At 40.4% G+C, this 23823-nt stretch overlaps 1 protein-coding gene and 1 long non-coding RNA gene across 2 annotated transcripts; one reads left to right on the top strand and one right to left on the bottom strand.

Annotated features, from left to right (window-relative positions):
* Window positions 1–3783: 3783 nt before the first annotated feature.
* Window positions 3784–22575, top strand: LOC133273577 (myosin-1B-like). Its single transcript, XM_061461912.1, has 38 exons — window positions 3784–4002; window positions 4096–4239; window positions 4333–4489; window positions 5080–5107; window positions 5205–5322; window positions 5402–5494; window positions 5607–5670; window positions 5752–5850; window positions 5955–6058; window positions 6140–6278; window positions 7695–7813; window positions 7907–8056; window positions 8679–8849; window positions 9513–9822; window positions 10475–10551; window positions 10852–10939; window positions 11026–11143; window positions 12000–12123; window positions 12200–12336; window positions 13058–13313; window positions 15067–15309; window positions 15415–15591; window positions 15677–15822; window positions 15910–16000; window positions 16087–16476; window positions 16919–17045; window positions 17901–18019; window positions 18336–18532; window positions 18955–19138; window positions 19225–19390; window positions 19678–19802; window positions 20004–20312; window positions 20457–20660; window positions 21331–21456; window positions 21545–21715; window positions 21802–21906; window positions 22049–22144; window positions 22417–22575. Exons 1-38 carry the CDS (start codon window positions 3799–3801, stop codon window positions 22564–22566), a joined length of 5826 nt encoding a protein of 1941 aa, XP_061317896.1. The 5' UTR covers window positions 3784–3798; the 3' UTR covers window positions 22567–22575.
* Window positions 10611–13188, bottom strand: LOC133273584 (uncharacterized). Its single transcript, XR_009744892.1, has 2 exons — window positions 13051–13188; window positions 10611–10918 (listed from the first exon to the last, which is right to left on the bottom strand). It is a non-coding gene; the product is annotated as an uncharacterized LOC133273584 (long non-coding RNA).
* Window positions 22576–23823: the final 1248 nt, after the last annotated feature.

Raw genomic sequence — 23823 nt, 5'->3', positions numbered from 1 at the left:
AGAAAACTCATGGGTTGAGATAAAGGCACTTTAGCAAGAAAAGCAAACGCTGCACACACACACAAAGCAAAGCATGCAATTCCTTCACCACTTCCCATGGTCAGGCAGGTGTTCAGCCATCTCTAGGGAAGCTGGGCTCCATCAAGCATAGTGGTTACTTGGGAAGATGAACATTGCTAACAATGAACGTTCCCCTTTTCTTTCTCCCCCCACTCCCCCCTTACCCCCTCCCCCCATATGATGAGCATGTTGTTATTAAGGTATGAAATATCCCTTTGGTCAACTGGGGTCAACTGTCCATCCTGTGTTCCCTCCCAACTCAATCAGCCTGCTTGCTGGTGGGGTGCGGTAGGAAGCAGAAAAGCCCTTGACCCTGTGTAAACACTGCTCAGCAATAAGGAAAACATTCTTCTATTACTAACACCCTTTCCAGCACAGACCCAAAATAACAGCCTCATACTAGACACTGTGAATAAAATTAATTCTATCCCACCCTAAATCATCACACCTTCTTTATCATTACCTTCAGACTCATCCTTCCCCCTGCTTCTCTTGTTTTGGCTAAGGTCCATTTTACTACTTGGTCATTCGTATCATCCCTTGATTCTCACTCCTGAGACTTTTGTTCCTATTCAGATGCTTCTTCTTACATATGGATTTCCTTCCTCTAACAGTGATCCTGCACCTCAGCAGGACCCCTCATGCTCTTTCACATTGCAGACTCAGAGCATCTGCAGCATGCAGAGCCTGTGCCTTCACCTCTCCATCCCTATGTTTGCTACTACAATACACTGCCTCTTACTCTTCACTTTGTCTGCTCGAGTCAGCATCTGATGGATTACAGTATCAATGTAGCCCTTTTCATCTCCTTTAGCACAGCATTCTGCCTCCCCCCACCCCCTTCTCAGACTCTCTTGTCAAATTATTTATAGGAGATTGATTCACAGATCTGTTATGTCTAATTATATCCATTTACTTCTAATATGAATGGCAATTCTGCTAGCAGTTAAGATTGCCAAAAATGTTTTGACCTAAGAAAGAGGAGGTGGTGGCTACGTATGCAGATCAGACCATATAAAAGTACCCTGGGATCAGTGTGTCTTGTCCTTCCTCAGAAATCTCTAAGGTAAGAGTCTCAAAGGCTTTAGATTGGGGAGGTGGGGGATGAAGGGAAACTGGCCCTGCATTTCACAAGCACCAGGGCATTCCTACAGATGCTCACCTTCATTCAATGGGGTCTGCCAATGTCAGTTGTGATTTTCAGTAAGCTTTGAAGGCATCCATATGTTTTCTGTCTAAATTTTCTCTGTGCAGCAGTAAGAAGGAAGTTGCTAATTCTATTTTACTATACTGAACAGCTTCCAGACTGTAAGCCATTCATCTTGTACCACAAAAGGTAAGATACTGACTTATTCACTCTTCAGGGACAGAGTTGGTAGGATTTCTGAGAGGTGTGCTGGCAATCCCTGGATCCTTATATTTACGTCCATTGTATAAATGTAGTGTAATAATTGGGCTGGATTGCTGATATCTTTGCCACAAGATTCTCAAAGACAGGTCTTAGTACTAATCACTGCTGCATTGTCGACATTCTCCCTAGGATTCTCCCATAGACAGCAAATTCCTATATTAACAGACATTAAGTCCTCAGCTTAGGAGAAACTGTCCTGAGAAGAAAAGCCCCATCAGGAAATAGCTTTCACTTACTTGTCCATAAATGAAATATATTCTTTATCTCAAACATCAAGGGTCACTAGCAGTAGCTGTTGAGTGCCATATTTTGCATATTTATCTTAATGTTTTCTCTTTTTTTCCACAGGGAAGCTTGGGGAGTGGGGTTAGAATGTTGCGTATCAAAACATCAAAGTGCTAAAAGAAAACATTTCAGTCTGAGCTTCCTTATAGGTTTGCTTATACCTATGAAAATATTGCACAATTATGATATAAGTATATAGGCAAATATTCATAGTCACGGGGAAATGAAGACAGGATGACACCTTCTTGGATAACTAAAGAAAGAGATGGAACAGCGACTACATTCAAAGTTTTAAATATTTGCACCCAGGAAAATTAACTGGTCAAGTTTACTTTTGACATTAATTTATATAAATTTTAACAAATATTGTCACTGAATTATATCTCTCAAAATAATAAAATACAAACAAGCTGTGATGTGTAAAGAATATAACTAGCATGCCTTCAGTAAGTGGAGGAAAGTTAGCAAATCACTGACTTCAGGGAAAAAAGAAAACATATAAAATAGTAAAAAAATACTTTTAAAAGGCAGCCTACTGACACGTATTACATACTAAGATAATGTATACTAACCTACTATATATACTATAAATTGCAATAATACCATAATGATAAAATGTAATAATAGCATACAATATCTAAATAAAATAAATACAATATACATGCAATTTACATAATTAATACACATTACTATAGTATCTCCTAATATATATAATATGCTACTGCTATTCCTGCTAAGAATCTTGTAAGAAAATGTGAGATATTACAGGCAATGATAAAAATGCTGGTGAAAGACTGGGTCCATTTTATAACCTTACCTAATTATTTTGTGAAATAGTCTCATTTGGTTAATAACATTTTGATGAAGTGAAAAATCATGTAGTTAGAAACAAAACCATCAGTCAGGAGATTGTACCCATGCATTTGAATTTATGACAACAAGCTGTTTCACAAACTCTGTCTTTGCTAGCTAAGTAGGCAAAGCAGTTCTGTTCATGTGCAAGCAGTGGAATGCTGAGTGGAACAAGGTTTATAAAGTGCAAAGAAACTGTGATTATTAATAACTTATTATTTCTGTTAGGCTGGACATACTGTAATGAGGAGTTTGCTAGATGGTAAGGAGTTCAGAAACTAGTTTAAAAATATTCTAAGTTCAGAATTTCTTTCTTGCAATCAAAGTGAAACTGGTTTGAAAGGAAAAGTTAACCAATTTTTTGATTTTCACCTAGAGGTCTGCCATAGCTGAAGGTATTAATACAGAAATTAGCTTCTTAATTCAGAAAAGCTCCTCAAAATCCAGATTCTAGGTGATGAACTAGATAAACCAATCTAGAAAAATATATACATATAAATTTGTAGCAGTATTAATTTTGGAACAATATGAAGTCCGGCTTTTCATGAAAGATTTGCATTAAACTTTTCAGTCAAGACAATTATTTGGCAATAATAAACTGGGTTATCATTTTGTTTGGAGGTTTCTTTTAAAGTAGTGAAGGAATACAAGATTACTTGGTTTCTGTTACAAAAAAAAGATCAAAGCAGAGGATATCAGCTCTGTTTGCTAGCAGACGGATCTGTGGAATAATTAAAATATATGACAACTTGAGCTATTATATTACGGGGAATGTCTTTAGTGAGAAGTGCTAGTAATATTAGCTCTCTGCATACCCAGTGTGCTGTGCCTCTTCTAGTGTTCTGTAAACAAATCTCAGAGTCTGAAAGGTGGTAAACAAAAAAAGGCATGAGAGAGCTTTCACAGTACCAGAATTGGAAATACCTAGTGAATGCACAGAAAGCATTCCTCTGTAAAAGCTGTCATCCAGGAGGTGTGGACTACATAAAACAGAAATAAAGGCAAGAAAATTATAGAACATTGCTATGACTTAGCAGGAAAATGAGGGTGTCAATTCAAGCAGTTGATGCCTACAGCAAAGCAGCATTTGATCCACTGTGCTGTGGGAGTGTTTCTTCCACCATGTGATATTGTAATGTATTTTCTACCCTCGCAGATACTCGTTGCATTACCCCTAGTAAAGAGCAGCCATGTCGTCAGATGCTGAGATGGCTGCCTTTGGGGAGGCAGCTCCTTACCTCCGGAAGTCAGAAAAGGAGAGAATAGAGGCCCAGAACAAGCCTTTCGATGCCAAATCATCAGTCTTTGTGGTGCATTCTAAGGAATCCTATGTGAAAGGCAAAATCCAGAGCAAAGAAGCAGGGAAGATCACCGTCAAGACTGAAGATGGAGAGGTGAGTTACATAAAAATCCATAGCTTAAGAATACAAATTAATCATACTGTGGACTTTTAGAGGTCAATTTTGAATCTTTCTATTCTTTGACAGACCCTGACTGTGAAGGAAGACCAGGTCTTTCCCATGAATCCTCCCAAGTATGATAAAATCGAGGACATGGCCATGATGACTCACCTCCATGAACCCGCTGTGCTGTACAACCTCAAAGAGCGTTACGCAGCCTGGATGATCTACGTAAGTACCAGCAGCAGTCTTCCTCTGGGTAGCTGGGAGGAACTGCTCTCCCAGCCTAAGTGGAAGCCAACGTGCTGTCTCCCTTCCCCACAGACCTACTCGGGTCTCTTCTGTGTCACCGTCAACCCCTACAAGTGGCTGCCGGTGTACAACCCGGAGGTGGTGTTGGCCTACCGAGGCAAGAAGCGCCAGGAGGCCCCTCCACACATCTTCTCCATCTCTGACAATGCCTATCAGTTCATGCTGACTGGTGAGTGCTTGATTCCCTCACAGCAGTGTAGACCAAAGTCCCCACTGACCTCACCGGGGCACTTGACAAACCGGCTAAAACCACCTCTGAGCTGTGCGACTGAAAGCTTGAGCGAGTTACACAGGAATTAATTTTAAGTGACCCAGAAGAAAGCCTGGATTCAGCAATGTGTATTATTTACACTTTAATGTATGAAATTAATCATACTCCCACTGCAGAAACTACTACTGCACTTTAATTTTTTTTCCTGATGGGACAGAAAGACTTATTCTATATACTAGATACATACAGCCAATATGATTAGATTTCTTGATGAGTACTATGTGAAGGTCAAGAGGGCACACAGATCGTGAGGACCACATGCTTCTTACAGCTCAATTGCCGTAAGAGGCATGCTGCAATGCATTCATTTCAGGTTATACTTTCTATTGTTCGGATGTGGAAGGGAATTGGGTAGTCTTGGGCTGCTTGAACTACCACACCTGGACTTTGGGGATGACCCAACTTGCATTTACGGCTTTATTTCTCATTCAGTTTAATGTCCCTTGGGACAACAACTAATACTATGATTCATTTTGACTCTTTCCTAGATCGCGAGAACCAGTCAGTCCTGATCACGTACGTAGACTCCCTGGTCTGGTCCCTGCGCGGTGCCCAGTGCCAGGGGACCTCCTGCCTGACCACACGCTCTCTGCTTCTCTTGTTGGTTGCACAGCGGAGAATCCGGAGCAGGGAAGACTGTGAACACAAAGCGTGTCATCCAGTACTTTGCAACAATTGCAGCGAGTGGGGACAAGAAGAAGGAAGAGCCACAGGCACAAGGCAAAATGCAGGTGAGATCCTAGGGGTAGGAACCCGCAACTATCAAATTCATTGATGAGCTATATCATGACAACAAGATTTCTATTTTAGGGGACACTTGAGGATCAAATCATCAGTGCCAACCCACTGCTGGAGGCTTTTGGTAATGCCAAGACCGTGAGGAATGACAATTCCTCGCGCTTTGTAAGTTGTCGCCTGGCACTAAATTACTTGTAGCTGTCAGCAAGCTGACTCAAATGTTCTTGCTACCAGGATTGGTCAAATAGATCTCCATTGGCTTTTCTGCTTCTTTCAGGGTAAGTTCATCAGAATCCATTTTGGTGCCACGGGGAAACTGGCTTCTGCAGACATTGAAACATGTAAGTGGCCCTCCTGGCCTCATCCTTTGCCTTCCACCTTCCTCAGTTCTTGCTCTAACTCTGTCCTACCATCCTTGCCAGATCTGCTGGAGAAGTCCAGAGTCACTTTCCAGCTCAAGGCAGAAAGAAGCTACCACATATTCTATCAGATCATGTCCAACAAGAAGCCAGAGCTCATTGGTAGGCAAGATCACTAACTGCTACAGACAAAGCTCATGGAACAACATTTAACTCTGTATGTGCTAACTACCATTGATCTGTATGCGGTTTGCCCTTCTTTCCAGAGATGTTACTGATCACCACCAACCCATATGACTATCTGTATGTGAGTCAAGGTGAGATCACGGTTCCCAGCATTAATGACCAGGAAGAGCTGATGGCCACAGATGTAAGTAATACACTGAAGTTATCTTAGGCAGACTCTTACCTTTACCAGGCATGCTACTTACTCTCATGATTCTTTTGTTAGACTGCCATTGACATCCTGGGCTTCACTCCTGATGAGAAGACAGCCATCTATAAGCTGACAGGGGCTGTCATGCATTATGGCAACCTGAAGTTTAAGCAGAAGCAACGTGAGGAGCAGGCAGAGCCGGACGGCACAGAAGGTACCAGCAAAACCTATACTGGAGCATAGTATAGACCAGAGCACTCATCAACACAGGCAGTAAAATTAATGGTCAGAATCATTGACCTAGCCTGCCAAGAAGCCAGAATCCTGAAACTGCTCCTCTTTGAGGCTGAAGACAAGTCAGAGTGCTTGAATTGAGCATTGTGCTACTTCATTATACATGGGGTTGCTAAAAAGGAATATCACTTAATGCTGCATCTGTGGCTTGTATGTTCTGCATTTTCCGTAGAGTCTCAACATGTCTCAACACATCCATGCTTGAAAAATAGGCATTTAAAGATATGTCTATCACATTTGCTTTGCCTATAATTGTTCACAGCTGCATTCCTTTAAAAGTTTAGGGAAGTATTTTTATGAAAACAGCATTATTTACATGTATTGAAAACATGAACTATCAAGGAGTCTTTTCCTCAGTTGTTTTTTAATGTTTGTGGTTTGAGTTTCTTTTAGAAAAGACAAATGAAAATGGCTGGCAGAAATACAGTTGCAATTAATCTGATAATGATGAACAGTAATAGTAAAATAGGTAAAATAATAACTGATCATTGCATGAATATAACCAAAAGAATTACAGATGAATAGAATAGTATTAGATTACTATATAATTATAAAAATATAACTCTTCAAAAATGAAATAAAATGTAAGTTCCAATTTTGTTCTTGTTTCATACCTTATTTTTTCTATTGATAAATGTACATTAAATAGTTATAAATACCACATAAAGTAGAAGCAGCTTAAAATTAGCATCTGTAAATATATATTTATAATGAGGTCTGGGCTTCTTATGTTAATGACTCTGTAAATAACACTGTTACTTGCCATCACCTTTGCTGTGAGAAGACAGGAAGCAAATTGGAAAGTGATGATAGTGTATATCCAGAGCTACAGTGCTTGTATTTTATAGTTGAGTTTCAGATGAAATGAGAGCTCAAAAAGACCTATGAGTGTCTCTTTAGGAGGAAATGCGACCCACTATAAAAGTTGTAGCAGATATGTATTCGTGTTTTTGCTGTAATACTACACTAATCTCTATTTCACTAATGACAGTACAGTTTCACTGACTACAATTTTCAGTACAGTATACTTCAATACCAACCAGTTCCCTTTTCTATCTGTCCAGAAATTTTGACTTGTTTGACCTGCATTCATGGCCCTATGCCCTTTTGTGTCTGGTCATTTGTTTCAAAAACTTACATGTTCATCTTAAAGGCATTTAGAAGAATCTTTACATTTACAAATTGTCTAAACTAAGTGGGAAAAAAATCAGTAAATCAAGAAAAATTACAATATTTTGAAGTATATGACAAATATATGTAGCTTCTGCAGAAATTATTCTGAATGACAAAATAGGTCTACTGGAGAGTTAATCCTGCTGTATGCTTGGTTCCTTAGTTGCTGATAAGGCTGCTTATCTGATGGGTCTGAACTCAGCTGAACTGCTGAAGGCCCTCTGCTACCCACGGGTCAAAGTTGGGAATGAATATGTGACCAAGGGTCAAACCGTGCAGCAGGTAAGAAACAAGTGATGATAGAGAAAAATGACATGAGTTAAAAATTCTGAACTTCCTCTCTTGCTCTGGATGGTAACTTTTCTTTTCTTTTAGGTATACAATTCAGTGGGTGCCTTGGCAAAAGCTGTCTTTGAGAAGATGTTCCTGTGGATGGTTGTTCGTATCAACCAACAGCTGGATACGAAGCAGCCCAGACAGTACTTCATTGGTGTCCTGGACATTGCTGGCTTTGAGATCTTTGATGTAAGGAGAGCATCTTCATACAGGTTTCCTGAAAGGGGCATTAAGAAATGGGAATAGTATTGGGTTGGATTTGTTTGTTTGTTTTTAATTAGGGATTGTCTTTATTTATTGGATAATCCTGACATTCCTGTAGGAATGGCACTCTTCTGGTTCTCATAGTATGTATTATCCCACTAAGGCTGCAGATTTCTAGAGATGTCTATTGTTGCATGCAAAAGTGCAAATTGCATTGAAAAGTGATATAGGGATGTAGAACAGCTGATAGGTAGCAGAACCAGAGTTTGAGGAAGTTAAAATATGCCATCTTGAAGGAAGATTTTTGCAATGCTGAAGCCATTGGGAATGCTCTGAATACTTGTAAATAGATTGACCATATAGACAAATTCAAGCAGATGAAAAGCTGGACTTGGACAAAGCTCTGTAAATCATTTCATAACTCAGAGACACATTAAGAAAGTGCTAGGGTCTGAAAGGGTAGATTAGAGGATGGACTGTGCCAGACACCTGTCCAGTCCCATGACTAGAATTCAGGACCTCAAACATGAGTTAAAAATAAAACCTATTGGAAGATGAAAAGTGTTTCTGAAACGGAACACAAGTAAGTAAATCTCTGCATTTGCAGTTCAACAGCCTGGAGCAACTGTGCATCAACTTCACCAATGAGAAACTGCAACAGTTCTTCAACCACCACATGTTCGTGCTGGAGCAGGAGGAGTACAAGAAGGAAGGAATTGATTGGGAGTTCATTGACTTTGGGATGGACCTGGCTGCCTGCATTGAGCTCATTGAGAAGGTTCTGGGCCCTACACACTTAATAGTTTTCCAGATGTAAAATGTAAAAGAAGTCTTCTGTGCTCAAATTAGACCACTCTAATGCGTGGTATCCACACTTAACGCAGCACTTAACATCATTTTTGCACATACATTTTAATTTGTCTGCTACTACACTGTTCGTGGGATAGTACACATGACCTAAATGGGGCAAAAACGTCAGTCCTAGCCACTGTTCTGGAGTTCATACTCAAACGTGTGTATTTTTTAATGCATGCTGAGTGAGTAAATGCACTGAGCAACTTCTGGTTTAATATATACATAAAGAATTTTTTTTGTCTTCTTTCCAAGAAAAAGCATTAAGGAAGCATAAAGCCTTATGTCAGAATGCTCCTAATTTCATTTCTTTTGCTTTCCGTCTTCAACTATCATGCACATAGTGTATTTCTAGATGCTAGGTCTTTATTACATCACACGTCTGATCTATCAGAAACTTACTGGTGATTTTGCTTTCATATAACTGATGGCATATCCACTAACAAAATGCCAATTCTGGAAGAATATAAGACTACACATTTTGAGGAGGGGTTTTTTATGATTTTTATCTTCCATTCCTCTCTCATATACATTTTGCCTGCTTCTTGCTTCCACACTTTCATTCATCACGTGTTGCTACTTCTTCCAGCCCATGGGCATCTTCTCCATCCTGGAAGAGGAGTGCATGTTCCCCAAGGCAACTGACACCTCTTTCAAGAACAAGCTCTATGACCAACATCTGGGCAAGTCCAACAACTTCCAGAAGCCTAAACCTGCCAAAGGCAAGGCTGAGGCTCACTTCTCGCTGGTGCACTATGCTGGCACAGTGGACTACAACATCAGTGGCTGGCTTGAGAAGAACAAGGATCCCTTGAATGAAAGTGTTGTGGGGCTCTACCAGAAGTCATCCCTGAAGACACTGGCCTTACTCTTCGCCTCTGTTGGTGGCGGGGAAGCAGGTGATTCCTTTTAAATAAGTTGTACTATAATTTAAAAAAAAAAAAATTGCAATAACATTTTGAAATAACATTTAAGATTTAAAAACTGAAAACTCCAAATCTCATCTGACTTTTGGAACTCAGTCACTCAGACTAATAAAGGATATTACATTTCCCTAGAAACCTTAATAGATCTGTAGGTTTAAAGACCAGGCAGCTGTACTACAGCATTAACGTAGACGAGCCAACAAACCAGATTTCTGTAATATGGGGCATTCCCAAATACTTCAAGAACTCAATCAAATGTATCAATGTGCTGCTAAATTTATGCACATCCTTAGATGTGAAGATCCATAAAGACTGCATTTAGTATATTCACTAGGGATGTATTTAAATCCTTAAATATCTTACTATGCAAAGTATTACATTTTATGTTCGCATTTTCTGAACTTCAACTTGAAGACATTAGATTTCATTATGCTATCATCTGAACAAGTCAAGTCTCCCACTGTAACTTTTATGAGTCTCCCTTTGTAACACTGTATACATTTGCAAATTTTGATCATGTTATTATATTTTCTATAATTTAAGATGAGCACAGATTTTTTTTTTCAGATTCTAACCGCATGCTTTTGATGTTCTTCTCTGTTTCAAAAATTATATTATTGTTTAGAGAGTGGTGGTGGTGGCAGCAAGAAGGGTGCCAAGAAGAAGGGTGCTTCCTTCCAAACTGTCTCAGCTGTTTTCCGGGTACAGTAGAATAATTATTATAACTTTCTCATTTTCTGAAAAGAAGATAGAAAATCTAGTTCAGAAAAGTTTTAGATTAATTTCATATGCAAAATCCTTATTGTCAGAAAAAATAAAGGCATGTGCTTCTTAACAAAGGATTCTCATTGAATCCTCAGAAGTATTCTTTCAGAGCTGCATGAAAATTTGATAAAAAAGAAAATACTGCTGATGGTTTTATTGCAGTGTCTTTACTCCATCTATTAGTGATATTGTACACATGACATTCTTAAACCCAAGTCTTTGCTCTTGCTCTTCAAGGAGAATTTAAACAAGCTGATGAGCAATCTGCGAAGCACACATCCTCATTTTGTGCGATGCCTCATTCCTAATGAAACAAAAACACCCGGTAAGTTGTTAAAGTTCAAAGATACAATAAATTTCTTCTTCTCCATGCAGTACAATGAATTAGCAATTCATTATGTCATTTATTAGGTGCCATGGAACATGAGCTGGTGCTGCATCAGTTGCGGTGTAATGGTGTACTGGAAGGGATAAGAATTTGCAGGAAAGGATTCCCCAGCAGAATAGTCTATGCAGACTTCAAGCAAAGGTCAGATTCCAAATCATCCACCCTCCGCCATATCCACAAATACTGAATAACTTGCATTTCCTTATTATTTTAACTACCGTGGGAGTTACAAGAGGAGTTTATTGTACCTACATTTTAGGCATAAAAAGGTCAATGGTCAAAGTTAGTCATCAGGTTTCTTTCTATAGCTAACTAAAAGAAGAGGAATTTTCAAATTATTTATTCCTGTCCTTGATTCACATTCTGATATGGGATAAGGCATTTTTTAATTAACTATCCAGAAAAGAAGTTGACTAACTCAGACTTATTTAACTTCTAGGCAAGTTAAAGAAGGTAACTTGCAGCCATCAGCAGAGAAATGAGAATAAAGAATCTATAGCATATTCTAGACTAACTTGTTGGAAAACTAAATAAAATTAAAAGATCTCACTTCTTGCTCTGTATCAGCAGTACTCACAGAGTACATACTGCCAATGTTTTGGATGAAGAATGGTTTCTCCTCTCCCTGTATTTTGTTCTTGCACATAAAGTTCAACAAGATGATCTTAATGTCCTTTCCAGCCCTAACTACTCTATGATTCTATTTTGAGATAAGGCATTAGATAACAGGGCATGTGAAATATATCAGTTCCCAATAGAAATCTGTACCCATTCTGTGTCAAGAATTTGTAGATTAAGAAAAGTGCAAATTTTTCTCAAAAATATATGTTTACCCAAGCAAATGTGATTTCTAAAGAATGGAACAGAGTTCAGACTTATTCACCTCTCTTCCTCTCTTGGTCTCCCTTCCAAGAATCTTAACAATGGCATCAGTTGGTACAGGTTTGATTGAGCTTTCAGGAATCTGAATTTCTTTAAATTCTACTTCATCCTATAGGTACAAGGTGCTTAATGCCAGTGCAATCCCAGAGGGACAGTTCATGGACAACAAGAAGGCATCTGAGAAGCTCCTTGGATCCATTGATGTGGACCACACCCAGTACAAATTGGGTCACACAAAGGTACAAATACTGCTTGACTGATGTATTGTTCCTGCTCTACCTGTCAGTGATGTGCAGCAACATTCCCTTTCTCAAGGTGTTCTTCAAAGCTGGGCTGCTGGGACTCCTGGAGGAGATGAGGGATGAGAAGCTGGTACAGCTCATCACCCACACACAAGCCATGTGCCGGGGCTACCTGATGAGACTGGAGTTCAAGAAAATGATGGATAGGAGGTAGATACTTATTTGGCTTGCTGGGCCAATCCTCATGAGATATCAATGACATGAAGAAAATTGAAAATAAGCTTCTTCTCACCAAATCTCATTTACTTATCATTAATTCAGTTTAGCAATATGGATGTATTTGGGAGCATACCCTTGCAGTAGATGAAGAATATAAAGTCCTGATACAGGGGAAACATCACCATTTTTAACTTATATCACCCTTTGTACTAGTTTTTCCTAAATTCAGTAAATGGTTACACTATATGTATGTCCAGAAACCAGACATCTAGTCAAAGCTGATTATTTTAAGTCACCATTACAATCAAAGGTGAAAAAGACATAATTTTAGCACAAGAGAAGTGTACTCTTCCCTTGGATAACTTTCATGAAAGAAATCAAATCAAGTTCTGGAGCTGTTCCATTTTTGACCGTGAAAGCAAGCCAAACATCTTTCAGAAGTGTTCATAAGTACTTCAAAAGTGTTCATAATGTTTGATAATCTGCATCACACTAGGGAGCTTTCCTCAGAGATACATATGTATATATATTAAATATCCTAAATATACTTAAGAAATATATACTTAATAATTTATAATAAATATTTTATATGCACAGTGATATATGAAACTATAAAGTATTGTACATAGAACTTCATGTTATATGTGTCAAGATATAGGATTAAATATGTATCATAAATATAACAATAGATAAAATTTTTATTACCTTTCAGGGAGTCCATCTTCTGCATTCAGTACAATGTTAGGTCCTTCATGAATGTGAAGCACTGGCCCTGGATGAAGCTGTTCTTTAAGATCAAGCCCTTGCTGAAGAGTGCCGAATCTGAGAAGGAGATGGCCAACATGAAGGAAGAGTTTGAGAAAACCAAGGAAGAGCTTGCAAAGTCTGAGGCAAAGAGGAAGGAGATGGAGGAGAAAATGGTGAAACTGGTGCAGGAGAAAAATGATCTGCAGCTCCAAGTACAGGCTGTGAGTATTGTTAATGGTTTTGGCTTGTAATGTTGTCTCTAAAATGATTCCAAGGGTTTCAGTAAGAGGCACATTATCACAAACAGTATCTATTTTTTAAATGTATTTTACAAAATAGCAAGGAAAATCTAGAAATATTAATCAGTTCACAATGAATTATTGAATCTGGCTCCTTATATTTTCAATAAAGAGAAATATCATCACTTTCCAGTGAGCATATATTACGTTTTACATTATGACATTTTAAAATATGTGCGGCACATATGTGCTATATAATTCTTATATATTATAATCTGATCAGTGAAGGTAGTCTAGAGGTTCTATTAACACCTTTTACTTGAACAATCACAAGTGGATTCAGGTGGAGTAGGAGGGTGCGATACTGTCAGGGATTTCTCTAGCAGTTATTGTCCCTGCCTCCTCTGGAAAAACAGTGATGGAAGTGGAGCCCTCCCCTTTTTCCCTGAAATAAAAAAGTAACAAAAATAATCCTCTTAAACTGACTTTTCAAGCAATGATTACAATTCATCTTCCCCATTTTGATGCCTACACTTTTAAAGTCTACATATGAGCTAGTAGCCTCAGATACTCCTTGCTCTTCATCAAGAAATTCATCCTTTTAGAGTATGATACAATTGGTTTAAAGATGTAATATTCTTTTGTTGTTGAATGGACTGTATCTTGATATCATGGCAGATATCTAAATCTACACAACAATATCTAAATCTACACAACACAAACCCCAACCTAGCTGTCTTGTTGTACTTTAAAAAGTCTTCTGCCTGGGTAGTATCATTGCTCTTCACTAGAACTAAGAGGAGAAGAACAAGCAGTATGTAGACAATAAAGATCACTTCTTAATAAATTTCATCTTAAAATGCATGGAAACCCAGGTAATTGATACTACCCTGATATACACGGTTCTCCCTTCCAAACTGTTGTTCTTCACCACAAGGGCTAGAAAAAGGCCTGATTCAACTATTCTCTTTGAAATAGAGATCTTAACACAAAGTTGTCCAAAACCAAAAATTAAATTCATGCTCAGTAAATCTTTTGGAACAGTTTTAATCGTTTTCTCAGCTAAATGTTTCAGGTTTTAAAGACTGTATCCTACAAAATCTGCCTGCATCATAGAATAATAAAATCATTGAACAGTTTGAGTCAGAAGGGACCTTAAAACTCATCTAGTTCCAACCCTCTGCCACGAGCAGGGATGCCTTCGGTTAGATCAGGTTGCTCCAAGCCCTATTCAACCTGGCCTTGAACACTGGCAGGGATGGGGCAGCCACAGCTTCTCTGGGCATCCTGTGCTAGTGTCACACCATGCTCATAATGAAGAATTTTTTCCTAATATGTAGCCTGAATATGTTCCATATTCCTAATATGTAGCCTAATCTAGATGGTCTCTTCAGTAGAAGACTATACCACTTTACAGGCGAGTCAAATGCAACATCAGTAAAACGATAAAAAGTTACAAGGGTAATATTGCTATATATGATATCAGGAAATAAATTAATTTTGGATTTGCATGAGCAGTTAAAGCCTTTTTAAAGAATCCTAAGAGTCTCTACCTATAATGTGATAATATATTAATTTATTTTCTGGGATGGATAAAGTCCAAGCCAAACAGATACTGAACAGTAATGAATTTTAACTAAAAAGGACTTCTTTGAAAATAAGAATTCCTGGTTTGAAAATCAGTAAGAAAAAACACTTATGTGAGAACTACTTTATTTAACTCAATCATGTGTAGGAAGCTGATGCTTTAGCTGATGCAGAGGAAAGATGTGAACAGCTCATCAAAGCAAAAATCCAGTTGGAAGGCAAAATTAAGGAGCTGACAGAGAGAGCAGAAGAGGAAGAAGAGATGAATGCTGAGCTGACAGCCAAAAAGAGAAAACTGGAGGATGAATGCTCAGAGTTGAAGAAAGATATTGATGACCTTGAGTTAACATTGGCCAAGGTTGAGAAGGAAAAACATGCCACTGAAAACAAGGTATGAGGCAGAACCTGTCAGTCATGCTCTAGAAAAAAGATCTGTGCTGTTACAGGACTTCTGTACCTATTTCCTTTGTGTTCACTTCCTCCTTTCTTCTCAAAGGTGAAAAACCTCACAGAGGAGATGGCAGCCCTAGATGAGAATATCACCAAGCTGACAAAAGAGAGGAAAGCCCTCCAAGAGGCCCATCAGCAGACACTGGATGACCTGCAGGCAGAAGAGGACAAAGTCAATACATTGACCAAAGCTAAGACCAAGCTGGAGCAGCAAGTGGATGATGTAAGGGCATAGGCATACAGCAAGAACAAGGCAGGTATGGGGTTAGATCTGGTGGACAGGGTATTCATGGTCTTTCTCATTTCAGCTGGAAGGGTCCCTGGAGCAAGAGAGGAAGCTGCGCATGGACCTTGAGAGAGCCAAGAGGAAACTCGAAGGAGACTTGAAGCTGGCCCAGGACAACATCATGGATTTGGAAAATGATAAGCAGCAACTGGATGAGAAACTCAAGAAGTAAGTGTGGCTGTGGGGCACCTGAGCACTGGCCTGTTGCACTTGTCTTTTTTCTTTCAGCTCTAACATGGTTTTCTTTGCCCAAAGGAAAGACTTTGAAATCAGCCAGATCCAGAGCAAAATTGAGGATGAGCAAACCCTGGGCATGCAATTACAGAAGAAGATTAAAGAATTGCAGGCAAGTTTCTGTTCCTTCTGCTCTCTCATCCATCCGGGTCAGGTAAGAGGAGGGCACGGGTGTGAATGGTCCCTGACGTTCTCCAGGCTCGTATTGAGGAACTGGAGGAGGAAATTGAGGCAGAGCGAACCTCTCGGGCAAAAGCAGAGAAGCATCGGTCTGACCTCTCGAGGGAGCTGGAGGAGATCAGCGAGCGCCTGGAAGAAGCAGGAGGGGCTACAGCAGCTCAGGTCGAGATGAACAAGAAGCGTGAGGCCGAGTTCCAGAAGATGCGTCGTGACCTCGAAGAGGCCACGCTGCAGCACGAAGCCACGGCTGCTGCCCTGCGCAAGAAGCACGCGGACAGCACCGCTGAGCTTGGGGAGCAGATCGACAACCTGCAGCGAGTGAAGCAGAAGCTGGAGAAGGAGAAGAGCGAGCTGAAGATGGAGATCGATGACTTAGCCAGTAACATGGAGTCCATCTCCAAAGCCAAGGTACACAAATACCTTCTAGATATTTCTGCCTCAAAAGAATATTTCTTTGTAGTGATTCAAACATAAGCAAGTATTTATATTTTAACTTAGAAATTTAAGTTAGTCATGCTTAAAAATAAATAGTTTCACTTCATCACTTGAACTGAATTGTATATTTCTGTAGTAGTATAAGACAACCAGAATAATTCATTTGTAGTACCTAACCTAAAGAACTATAGGAACTCATTTCCTGGTTCAAAATATTATGATATGAAATGAAAGGCACTGATTTAGTCACTTCTTTGGTTCTCCTAAAATAGATATTACTTCTACCTTACCCTTTTCTTATCATTCCTTCATTCCTATAATTGGCTTCATTTTGGGCCCTTGAGAAGACTTGAAATTCTCAGTAATTATGTGTTGAAACACCAATCATCTTTCACTCTGTTTTGCATGGAAACAGGCAAATCTGGAAAAGATATGTCGCGCCCTAGAAGATCAGCTCAGTGAGATTAAGACAAAGGAGGAGGAACAACAGCGCACAATTAATGACATAAGTGCTCAGAGAGCTCGGCTACAAACAGAATCTGGTAAGACATTTCTGGGGTTTAAAGAGAACACTGTATATGACATGAGGCTTTAAAAAAAATGGTCAGAAAGATCATGAAGTCTTGCTGGAACCACAGCTGAACATTAACCAGAAATGTGCTCTTGTGACAAATGCAGCCAACAGAATCTCAAGATGCAGGAGAAGCGTTGCCAGAAGGTTAAAAGGGGTGATCCTTATCCCTGCTCGGCACAGTTGAAGGCCCACGTGGGGTGCTGTGTCCTGTGCTAGGCTACCCATACCAGAGAGATACAGGCATCCTGAAGCAGGACCAGTAACATGGACTGGAACAAACAGTGGATGGAACAACCTTCACAGGGGTGTGGTAGAGTCTGATCACTGGAGGTGTCCAAGACCTGACTGGAGAGGGTGACACATAACCACATCTAGGTGCTCTTTCCCATGAAAGGTCTCTTCCAAATGGGACTGTTCTATAATTCTATGACTGGAGTTTCAAAGAAGAATTCATCCACTTCATAACCTAGACTTCATCCTTCTTCCCAGAGACATTCAGGACAGGACAGTGATATACCTGAGCACATACACAGTATAGTACTAATTCTGAAAGCTTGAGGCTTGAAGGGACCATGGGACTTAGTGCAAATATACATTAAGACTAGTCAGATATTGGAAAAAGGGCATGATGTACCTCATTTCTTGCCTCCAAGATAAATACTTCAGCATTCTCAGAGCTATGGACAGGTATAAGCAATTAGAATTCCATGGAAGAAATAAAATGTTGTTAAACTCCAAATATTTTTATATGCATTTAATTATCAAGGTTGACACTTTTCAGTAAGGCATAAAGAAGCTCCTTTACTCATCTGACTTCCCTCAGGGGAATACTCGCGCCAGGTGGAGGAGAAAGATGCTCTGATTTCTCAGCTGTCAAGAGGCAAGCAGGCTTTCACCCAACAGATTGAGGAGCTCAAGAGGCACCTAGAGGAAGAGATCAAGGTGAGAAAGCTTCACAGTCTTCTCCATTGGATTTCTCCTGTCCAGGAGGGGCTTCAGATACATATGAAATTACAGAATGAACAGGAGGGAGAAAAAAAACACTTGGATAATGCAGTCAGCTGTTCTCATATTAGCTTTGCTCTTCCTTCTCAACTGCCTAGTCATTAAGTCTTCTGCAGGTTCCCAGATCTTCCTTTCTCCTTCAGTACCTTGCCATCATTCCCACATTAGAACAATCCAGTGCCCATGAATACTTCAGGCAGGAGATTTACCACGATACTTCCATTCATTGCCATACTAAAATTCTTCCCTACAGGCCAAGAACGCACTGGCCCACGCCTTGCAGTCTGCTCGCCACGACTGTGACTTGCTCCGGGAACAATATGAGGAGGAGCAGGAAGCCAAGGGGGAGCTGCAGCGTGCCCTATCCAAGGCAAACAGTGAAGTGTCCAATTGGAGAACAAAATATGAGACGGACGCAATTCAGCGCATGGAGGAGATGGAGGAAGCCAAGTACGAGGGGAAGCTGAGCAGGGCTGGCAGAGACTGAGAATGGAAATTTGAGGAGACCGCTGTGATACTGTCAGGAAGAAGTCAATGCTCTGCTTTGGGATGGGGTGGCAGGAAGTTAGAGAATGTACATAACCAAAAACAGGTATGCATAGGAGGAAAGCAGAAGCAGCAAAGCTCTTCAGATGCACAATAGCAGAAACATGCTGACATGAGTAGAAGAGTGAACAGCAGAGCATGAGTTCTCTGAGCCCTGTATTCAGACATAGAAATACAGTGGCTTTTGGGGAGAGGTCCTATACTTCTGTGTAAATGAGAATCACACAAAACAAGTGGCATAGGGTGCTCCTCTGAAAAACATAGTGGCTGCACAACATTGGCTCCCATTTGCGTCCTCACCTGGACCTGTGCTTACCACATTGCAGGAAGAAGCTGGCACAGCGCCTGCAGGATGCAGAAGAACATGTTGAAGCTGTCAATGCCAAATGTGCCTCCCTGGAAAAGACAAAGCAGAGGCTGCAGAATGAAGTGGAGGACCTGATGATTGACGTGGAGAGATCAAATGCTGCCTGTGCAGCTCTGGATAAGAAGCAGAAGAACTTCGACAAGGTCTTTTGGGCTCCAGACTGGGAGCTTCTGGGGAGAGCATCCCCTCCTCATTGTCACATCCATACTGACACCCCTTTTCTCTTCAGATCCTGACAGAATGGAAGCAGAAGTATGAGGAAACACAGGCTGAGCTGGAAGCCTCCCAGAAGGAGGCCCGCTCTCTTAGCACAGAGCTGTTTAAGATGAAGAATGCCTATGAGGAGTCCTTGGACCACCTGGAAACGCTGAAGCGTGAGAACAAGAACTTGCAGCGTAAGTCATAGAATCATAGAATAGTTAGGGTTAGAAAGGACCTTAAGGTCATCAAGTTCCAATCCGCCTGCCATGGGCAGGGATACCACACACTAAACCATATCACCCAAGGCCTCCTCCAACCAGGCCCTCTGCTCCTGGCAGGGCTTTCTCAGCACCCACCAGTACCCACCGCTTCACATGGGTCTGTGCCTGCACATGGGCAAAGGTGCCTGTCATGTTGGTGTGTGAGGGCCCTTCCCATTCTGCTCTGTGCCCGACCATGCCATTGGTCCTTGTTCCCACAGAGGAGATTTCTGACCTCACGGAGCAGATTGCTGAGGGAGGGAAAGCGATTCATGAGCTGGAGAAAGTTAAGAAGCAGATTGAGCAGGAGAAATCTGAGCTCCAAGCCTCACTGGAGGAAGCTGAGGTACACATCATTATTTGTTGCTATTTACACATCTTGGATCTCTATCTCATTACAAGTACTATCAAGTCATTCTCAGACTTGAGGAAACGAGTGTTTGCATCAAAGTGCTAAATATTATTTAAACATGGCTCTCCCATTTTACTTAGAGCTTCAGGTTGAGCATTTGCCACACAGGAATTGTTCTAATTTACTCTTGTCCAGGCATCCCTTGAACATGAAGAGGGGAAGATCCTGCGCCTCCAACTTGAGCTCAACCAGGTGAAGACTGAAATTGATAGGAAGATCGCAGAGAAAGATGAGGAGATCGAACAGATGAAGAGAAACCACCTCAGAATTGTGGAGTCCATGCAGAGCACCCTGGATGCTGAGATCAGGAGCAGGAATGAAGCCCTGCGTCTCAAGAAGAAGATGGAAGGAGATCTGAATGAAATGGAGATCCAGCACAGCCATGCCAATCGCCAGGCTGCTGAGGCACAAAAGAACCTGAGAAACACACAGGGAGTGCTCAAGGTATGGCACAACAAAACAGGTGCTCACTGGTTAATGAATAAGATAAATATTTCCCTGTTGTACAATTTTATCAGAACTATGTGAAAATAGGAAAAGGGAAAATAGGAAAATATACTTCACAGTCCTTCTTGTCTTTCTTTCCAGGATACCCAGCTTCAACTGGATGACGCTCTCAGGGCACAGGAGGACATGAAGGAGCAGGTGGCCATGGTGGAACGCAGAGCAAACCTGTTGCAGGCTGAAGTTGAGGAGCTACGGGCAGCTCTGGAGCAGACAGAGCGGACAAGAAAGGTGGCTGAGCAGGAACTGATGGATGCAAGTGAGAGAGTTCAGCTCCTCCATACCCAGGTCAGTGTAGAAATATATTTGGTATCTATAGCTTTTCTCCATACAGATAAAATAACTGAAGACTGACTGAACTATAACACTAGTAAAATACACTGTAATTTTCACACTATTTTGTGGATAACAAATATTAAGTGTGATTTTTCAGGTGCAGATACGAATTTCACTAGACTACAGTGCAGATACCTTAAAAGTAATAAATTTTAGAGAGATATGTGAGGTTCTTACCTGTTAAACTCAATTGAGTTGTAGGGTTTCAGGTCTACATTTGAGACTGTAAAGTCAGGTTGATTGTTAACAAAATAGGAATACACTAATACAGTTACTGACATCATTTAACAATGTCATTATAAGCATTGTATATCACCATTTAAAACTTTTACTGCCACAAGATTGAAAACTGTAAAGAAATATTACATATTTTATCTTTATAAGTCTAATTTCCTTCTCTATTGACTGAAAAATTTTGAGGAAAGATTTATGGAGGATGTTCTTGAAATACTGAAGCATATCATGGCTGAGAAACAAACAGCTGCCACAGCAGATCCTTTAGAACAGAATAACATGTGACCTGATGGGGCAATTTACATTAAAAAAAATATTTATGCAATATTCTTGATATAATATCACAAGGTAACAAAAAGAAAATGGTCATGTTGATGCTCTTCAACAGAACACCAGCTTGATCAACACCAAGAAGAAGCTAGAAACAGACATTGCCCAAATTCAGGGTGAGATGGAAGATACCATCCAGGAAGCCCGCAATGCTGAAGAGAAGGCCAAGAAGGCCATCACAGATGTGAGATCCTTTCATTGGTGATTCTGGATGTATTCTCCCCCAGAATGTCTCCAGCCCCAAAATGGCTTTGACCCTTTGCTCTCTTCAGGCGGCCATGATGGCAGAAGAGCTGAAGAAGGAGCAGGACACCAGCGCCCACCTGGAGAGGATGAAGAAGAACCTGGACCAGACGGTGAAGGACCTGCAGCTCCGTCTGGATGAGGCTGAGCAGTTGGCACTGAAGGGAGGCAAGAAGCAAATCCAGAAGCTGGAGGCCAGAGTGCGTAGGGCTGGTGTTTGTGCAAGAGTGAGCATGTGCCTTGGAGAGATAGCAGGGAAGCTCCAAAGATGGGCTTGTGATTGCAGGTGCGGGAGCTGGAAGGCGAGGTTGATGCTGAGCAGAAGCGCAGCGCTGAAGCCGTGAAGGGTGTGCGCAAGTATGAGAGGAGGGTGAAGGAGCTGACCTACCAGGTAAGGCAGGTGGTGTTCTTCAGGTCACACACCCTCATCCCAGAAAACCAAAGCTGTTTCAATGCAATCCTGGACAAAATGCTGTTCTGTGGTGTGGAAAAACTAATAATTCACTTTCTTTTCTGTTTGACAACCACCCTAGTCTGAGGAAGACCGGAAGAATATTCTCAGGCTCCAAGATCTAGTGGACAAGCTTCAAATGAAAGTGAAATCTTACAAGAGACAAGCTGAGGAGGCTGTAAGTATTACTGAGTGCAGTCAGTCCCCATTCACATGGAGGGGGAATTCTGTGTTGGTGTTTTACCCTGCTCTGTCCTTGGAAGTGTTCACAAACCATGTAGAAGAGGCCCTTCATGACACAGCTCAATAGTGGCCTTGGCACTGCTCGGGTAAAGCACTTGGTGATCTTGGACTTGATGACCCTAAAGGTCTTTTCCAACCAAGCTGATTCTGTGATTTTGTAATTATTAAATATTTTTAAAGCTATTTTATCTCTCTTTGTATCCCCAGGAGGAGCTGTCCAATGTCAACCTCTCCAAGTTCCGCAAAATCCAGCACAAGCTGGAGGAAGCTGAGGAGCGGGCTGACATTGCAGAGTCCCAGGTCAACAAGCTCCGAGCCAAGAACCGTGAAATTGGCAAGGCAGAAAGTGAAGAGTAAATGCCTCACGTGGTGCGAAGTGAAAGAGAATTGCACAAAATGTGAAATTCTATCTCTTTGACTTTGTAATCACTGCTTAGTCCTTTACCAAGATAATTAACACATAGATAATAAAAATTGTAGAGCTTTTCCCAAGGAAATAATGGTTCACCTTTGTATTTTGATTATTATCCTGAATTCTTAATTTCTAGGCTAATTTGTTTTTCTAATTTATTTAAATTCATTCAATTAAAAACTTGTTTCAGGTATTTTCAGTGTTTCAGCCACTGTAAAAATGGTGTAATGAGACAACTTGCTTCATTCTCATCATGGAATTTCATCTGATCTCCTTAAGGCAGAAATCACTGATTGTTCTATTAAATCATGTAGAAGATTCATTTTAATAGAAATAAATCTTCTGCATGATTTACAAGAAGATAATTTTCAGGTTAAACATCTTCAGTCCTTCAAGATACTTTGAAACATATTTTAGAGGACATTTAAACCTAAAATGAGATCTACTTTTAAGTTTCATTCATGAAAGTGATGTACAAACCCAAATTCCAAGGGCAGTACAACCTGCTACCTCATATAGTCATTCACTGTCTATATTGTGTTCATAAAGGTCCCATGAATCCTCTAAGCTGATCAGGCAGCCACTGAAGTTCTATGTAGTCTCCAGGGTAACCCAAATAACTTTGCCTAGACCGGACTCTGTCACTTTTGATTATGTATTAGGATATATAACATTTATTCGTTTTCAAAAGGTCTGATTCTTAATTTATGACACATGAAAAACAGCATTCAGTGACTGAGAGCTGGTTAGTAATTTTTTCCCTTTGTTTTCTTCTTACTATTATTCAAACCAAGCTTGCAGATGAAAATACTAAATTCCTCATAGGCTTTCCAAGATTATTAGGTACATGTGTGAAATATTACATATTAATGTATTTACCGTATGCAAGTAATGCACATGCACATGTACATACACACGCACACACACAAATATACACATATAAAGTTTCCAAAGCTATTTTTTCAGCACTAATCCAGTAACTTGAAGATGTATATTACTGTTTCATCACTGACACGTAATCAAGGTCAGAAGTAGTCACTATTTTTGGAGTTCAATATCAGGACTTTGATAAGCATTTTACAGCTTAAGAGGACAGCATCCCCTGACTGCAGTCCTAGTTGAGTGTCACCGTATCTCCAAACCCATTGCCAGAGTCACATGTCAGACACCTGAGAAATTAATCTGTGGGATTTATAGCCATC

The sequence above is a fragment of the Pezoporus flaviventris genome, unplaced genomic scaffold, assembly GCF_033815535.1.
Source record: "Pezoporus flaviventris isolate CSIRO_AGI_PZ_B2104156 unplaced genomic scaffold, CSIRO_AGI_Pfla_v1 ptg000034l, whole genome shotgun sequence".
Classification (NCBI taxonomy): domain Eukaryota; kingdom Metazoa; phylum Chordata; class Aves; order Psittaciformes; family Psittacidae; genus Pezoporus; species Pezoporus flaviventris.
The sequence above is the reverse complement of the archived record's forward strand: the minus strand, read 5'-3'. Positions and strand labels throughout refer to the sequence as shown.